The sequence below is a fragment of the Strongylocentrotus purpuratus genome, unplaced genomic scaffold (genome assembly GCF_000002235.5).
Source record: "Strongylocentrotus purpuratus isolate Spur 01 unplaced genomic scaffold, Spur_5.0 spur5_scaffold_3, whole genome shotgun sequence".
NCBI lineage: Eukaryota > Metazoa > Echinodermata > Echinoidea > Camarodonta > Strongylocentrotidae > Strongylocentrotus > Strongylocentrotus purpuratus.
The window spans coordinates 27737153-27742977 of NW_022145609.1; the positions used below are offsets into that span (position 1 = coordinate 27737153).

General features: G+C 37.1%; 1 protein-coding gene across 1 annotated transcript in view; it reads left to right on the top strand.

Annotated features, from left to right (window-relative positions):
• LOC580355 (glutathione hydrolase 1 proenzyme) overlaps nucleotides 1-3170 on the top strand; it is a 16401-nt gene extending 13231 nt beyond the window's left edge. Inside the window, exons 8-11 of the mRNA XM_030995566.1 lie at nucleotides 382-569; nucleotides 1234-1474; nucleotides 1770-1883; nucleotides 2446-3170. Coding sequence (XP_030851426.1) covers nucleotides 382-569; nucleotides 1234-1474; nucleotides 1770-1883; nucleotides 2446-2592 — 690 coding nt within the window. The 3' untranslated portion in view covers nucleotides 2593-3170. The remainder of the gene's footprint in view (nucleotides 1-381; nucleotides 570-1233; nucleotides 1475-1769; nucleotides 1884-2445) is intronic.
• The last annotated feature ends 2655 nt before the right edge of the window (nucleotides 3171-5825 follow it).

Consider the following 5825-nt stretch of genomic DNA (forward strand, 5'->3'; position numbering starts at 1 on the left):
GGAGAGAGAGAGAGAGAGAGAGAGAGGGGGGGGGGGGGGGGTAGAGGGGGGGGGGGAGGGCCGAAGTACATAATCTATTTATCTTTATCTGTCTATATGCATGCATGTATCTTTATTTCATCTTTCAATTTATTAAAACATTTGAATTGAACTAGATTTGAATATCAATAATTGTCGAAATGAAAAAAATTGTTTAAAAAACAACTTTAAAAAAAAAGCATACGTAAAGAAGAAGAAGAATTTTATGGATTCCGGTGATACCCGCCGTTTATGATTATAAATATTGAAAGGAATCTCTGCAAATATGACTTGTTAGTTTAACAAGTTAACAAACAAGTTAACAAAAAAATGATATCCATTTCCTTCTTTAACCAACATTAGCTGGTGGCAAACATGACCGCACAATCCTACGCCGATGCTCTCCGCGCGAGAATTGACGATGACCGGACGCATAACTACACGTATTACGAACCCGAGTTCCAACTCGTTGAAGACAGCGGTACGTCTCATATCTCGATCGTCGACCAGTACGGCAATGCAGCTGCGATTACGAGTACCATCAATACCTTGTAAGATGGGATACTTATTGACACTTCTCTCTTTCTCTCTTCTACATTCATAAAATTTAGTATTGATGATATGAAATAAAGTAATAAATAGAACAAATCAATCATCAGGATAAAGTTTTATATTGTGTATACTTTACTTATATCTTTATGGCAAAAGAAAATACAGATAAACATAGATTACTTGAGATTGTTTCTATAAATTTCGTAGGTTTCCTCCTTTGGGTTCTCTTGACCTGTTTTACTTTGTTTTGTTTTTAATCTTAGTTTTTTTAAATTCAATGTATATTTAGTTTGTATAGTTGATGTCGTCATGGTTACTTCGCACAGGAATGTAAGAGAAAGACCTCAACATGTCGATTCTAGTAGTACAGTATACTGCCCTCAACCTTAATGAAAATGTTTATTTTTTTAACTACTTGAGAAAAGTGAAACGAAACGTTTAGTTTTTAACAAAACAATGCAAAAACAAACAAAAGCAATATAAAAACAAACAAAAACAAGATAAAAGGGAGAGGGGCCAAATACAGTCTTTATTATTAATAGAACTATAGAAATATGCCTCTTTGAAACCATATTCTTCCGATCTCACCCCTATCTCATTCCTCATCTTTTTCCCCTCTTTCTCTTTCTCTTTCTCCCCTTCTCCGCTTTATCTTTATCATAGCTTTGGGTCGAAAGTCCGCGGGGAAAAGACAGGGATCATTTACAACAACGAGATGGACGACTTCTCCCAGCCCGGAGTCAACAACTTCTACGGCGTTCCTCCCTCGCCGTCGAATTTCATCGAGCCCGGAAAACGTCCGATGTCGTCGATGACGCCCGTCATCGTTGTCGACAGGGAAGGTGACGTCAGACTGGTGACAGGCGCATCGGGTGGAACTAGAATTACCTTGTCTGCAAGCTTAGTACGTTTTTTGATTAAAATCTCTTTTGCAGTTCAGTGAAGTTTTTATATGATAAGGAGCTCGATGTGATAGGTTGTAAGACCCCCTCTCTCTCTCTCTTTCTCTCTGTTTCTCTTAAACAAAGACGAAGAAGAAGAAGAAGAAGAAGAAGAAGAAGAAGAAGAAGAAGAAGAAGAAGAAGAAGAAGAAGAAGAAGAAGAAGAAGAAAAAGAAGAAGAAGAAGGACTAATACCGGCACAGGTAGAAATAGGAAATATGTTTTGTTTTGTATTGTATTGTTTTTTATCATGTTCAGGTCAGCATTGAAAACTTGTGGTTCGGTTCAAGTATCCGAGATGCTATAGAACGGAAACGGATATATCACCAGTTAATACCCGAGGATCCGTTCTACGAGGATGGCTTCCCTCAGGTGAGTCTAAAATCGTGTTTTGAAAAGCCCCCCCCCCCCCCCCACACACACACACCCACTTCCACCAAAACTTGCTTGTCATATAATTATATTTAATAAGTTGATTAGTAGCAAATTAACATGTAGTTTAGGTTTCTATCAACATTAACGTTTCGAAGGTAAGCTTTTTGTTCACTCTCACGGGCTATCCCAAACATTGTGATAGCAAACTTCTTGTATTTTTGTTCTAAGATGCTGTGAAACCCTCCCCCTTTAAAAGAATCTGAAACAAAATGAGAGTTACAACTTGAGTTATTTTACTGGCCAAGTAGATACAACGTGCATGGGCCTATAAAGTGAAAATTTAAATCATTAAAAGGATTTTCTTATAACCTATTACAATGATAACAAAGTTCTCGAACAAACTAGAAATAAATCGAAACATGAAGATTATTATACAAAATTTAAAGTACTGTGGGGATCGTTTGAAGAAAAGAAAAAAAATCAATATGAACTACAAAAAGCTGTTATTAACAAATAAGAATAAAAATCGAAAACGTTTTACCATCGTAAAACTTTTCAGGACATCGTAGATGGTTTAGCAAGAAAAGGCCACCGTCCTCTGGTTTCCAGCCGCTCCGCGGTCGTCCAGGGGATCGAACGTCTGGACGATGGGTTGCTACGGGCTCACAGTGATAGCAGGAAGGGTGGAATACCTTCGGGTTTCTAATGGCCACGCCCATACATGACCACGCCCTTGACATGCTCATACATCCCGAGCCGGACTGCGACTGAAAAAGTGACCCGGTACTCGCAAGGTTCGATCGGTCAACTGCGACTTCATTCCCCTTCCCGTCAACCAAAAAGGGACCGACCCTCAAGCCAATTCTGTCGTTTATCAATCTGCTTATTTTGAATCCACCCAAAGTTCATGTGTTTATACTTTTGATTGTTTGTTTCTGATTATCTCAATTCTCTTTAGTCATATCAAGTACATAGTTTGAGACTGTATTAATTTTTTTCATCTTTCATAATTAATACATGTTTTGTAAGAGTAACGCACAACGCGATGTCCCGTTTGAAACTACATGATACAATTAATTATGTTACTGTTTATACTATCTACTTGTATACTTGTTCATGTCATTCCCTACACTCCACGCACTATATAGAGAATCGGCTGTTTTAAGAAACGACACGATATTGTACAAAAAACAAGTCCCGTTGATGTAATATGTTGATTGCATTCTAATTTATTGTGCAATATTTATGATGATTTTCGTAATGATGATAATGATAGGAATGATGATGGTGATACTGATGATTATTACAATAATAATAACAATAGTAATAATAATGATAATAAAAATAAAAATCATAATAATAATATAAATGAAAAAAAAACAATAATAAAAATTATTATGACAATGACAATGTAAAAAGGGCGTATAATTACATAAACTATCATTAAATATGATTATAAGCTACCTAGATAGTTATCAATAAAGGGACTATTTTAAATAGCCAGTGCACATCATAGATAACGTTAACAACTAAATTATTCATACCCTCACCAAGTCTTTGAAGTATGTGGAATATTGATTTGTCCTGATTTATGTTTCCTGAGAATGTGACATAGCAAAGCTTATTCTAACAGTCTTCAACAAAGGCACTAACTCAACCAGTACAACTTTCATTCTTGAGTTTCGAGAAAGAAAAAAAAGAAAGAAAAAAAAAGGAAATCAAATTTACAAGGGGAATTACTAATTAAGTATAGATTTAGTTAAAGGTAAAGACCAGTTATGGTCATGCAATTGCATTGTGAAAGAAACGTTGTGGAATCGATCAGAAAAGGTTGATCATCTAGCATCTTGCATCTGCAAGGTTCTGGAATCATCAAAATGATAAGAAATTTGGCCCATTTTCCGTAAAGTTACAAGCACTATACACAGAAAGATGTATATGGGACTACCCTATATCTCTCACAGACCATGAGAGAAACAAATTTACCAAATATATGAATTAGTAGGCGGTTTCCCGGCAAATTTGTTATTATCATGTATTAGTCAAAACATATTCTTTCACATGATTGGTAATGAGAGCTTCCATTTCATTTTTTGAAATTGGGGCGTTTCCAATACTGGTCTTTACCTTTAATGCGGCAGTTTTAAATGCAATCTTGATAATCTAGGTATTTTCATGCAATGGAATAAAATATTTTATTTTTAATGGAAACTGGTTGCGAACATATTTGTTTCTTGGTGTCAGCTCATTGAATTGCCTAGGCGTAAGGGCATGATTTCGTCGGGGGCCGGGGGAGGGGGAAGAGGGGGAAGACTGGGAAGACTGACGCCCGCGAACATGAATTGACGATTGCCCAAAATATTGGTTCAGGTAAAATTCTCAGTGGTTGTAGTTCAAAATTCAATGGGATGGCAAATAAAAAGGACTTGTTTCATGGAAAAGCTCAAGAAAACGAAGAGAGAGAGAGAGAGAGAGAGAGAGAGAGAGAGAGAGAGAGAGAGAGGTTTAACACAGATAAATGATAACATACAGAAGACGCCCCCTGCCCTATCTCTGACTACACCAACGTGGGACTACTCACATCCAAAATAATTGTGCTTCTTGTAAACGTTTCTCTCTAAAACCTCTCATCTCTCCTCTTTCTTTTATCTTCTCTCTTTCATTCCTTTCTCGATCCTAAAATATTTTACATCATAATTTCCGAATTTATTTCTTGCTCCAGAATCTCCACCTCTCTGTCTCTGTCTCTCTCTTCTTCTAGCCAAGATTCTTACTCAACACTAACCCCTCGAACTGTCGTTACGACAGGAGAGAGTCTCGATAGTTCAGACGGTTCTAGGACACCTACCCCCTGGACAGTGGCGGATTCAGGGGGGGGGGGGTACTTGTCCTGGAGGATGGTTATCCTAGGGGGTAATTATGTGGGGGTAGTTGTTCGGGGGTAGTTGGGTGGTAGTAGTAGTTACCACAGGTGGTAGATGGTAGGAGATCCTAGAGGGCGGTTGTCCTAGGGGTAGTTGTCTGGGGGTACTTGTCCTAGAGGGTTGTTGTCCTAGGGGGTAGTTGTCTGGGGAGTAGTTGTCTGGGGGGGGGGGGGTAGTTGTCTGGGGGTAGTTTTCCAAGGGGGTAGTCGTCCTAGAGGGTGGTTATCCTAGGGGTATTTATCTGGGGTGGTTGTTTAGGGGGTAGGTGTCCGGATACGGTTCCAGACTCATGTTTTTTTCTTCTCAAATTCATTCAATGATTAATTCATTCATTCGTTCGTGCATTCGTTCATTCATTTATTCTTGTATTCATTCTTTCATTCATTCATTCATTCATTTCTTCATTCATTCTTTCATTCATTCATTCATTTATATATTCATTCATTGTTTAATTTATTTATCTATTCATTTATTCATTCATTCATTCATTCAATCATTGGTTTATTCATTTAATTATTCATTCATTATACAATGTAAGCTATATATCTACATCGTTAGACCAATACAAAAGGTAAACAAATACTGGATGTGAAATGCTTCCAATTTTATTTCAGTTTCACACTTGGCTATTTACATTTTAAAATTTATACAGCGTTGGTGCAAATTTAAATAACCTCAAAATACACTCGAGCGATTGAGCAAAGAACATAAAGTACTCAAGCTAAACGAGGTACTTACAAATGCAATTCTCATGAATATTTTTCCTCTGGAACATAACACACACTTGTAGAATAGCCAGATTGTGAAAGCAAATATCATACTTTTCATAATAACTTGTTATGTAGCTAGATGATACAGCTGAACAAATTCAGCTAATATTGAGATCAAGGTGAAATTACATCTACAGAAAATATGGGTTGATTGTTTATGTACATATTATAATCATACAGTGCAGTTGATTGGACTTCCAATACGCAAACTGCTCAAATTCTTAGCAGACAAGGCATGCATGGGC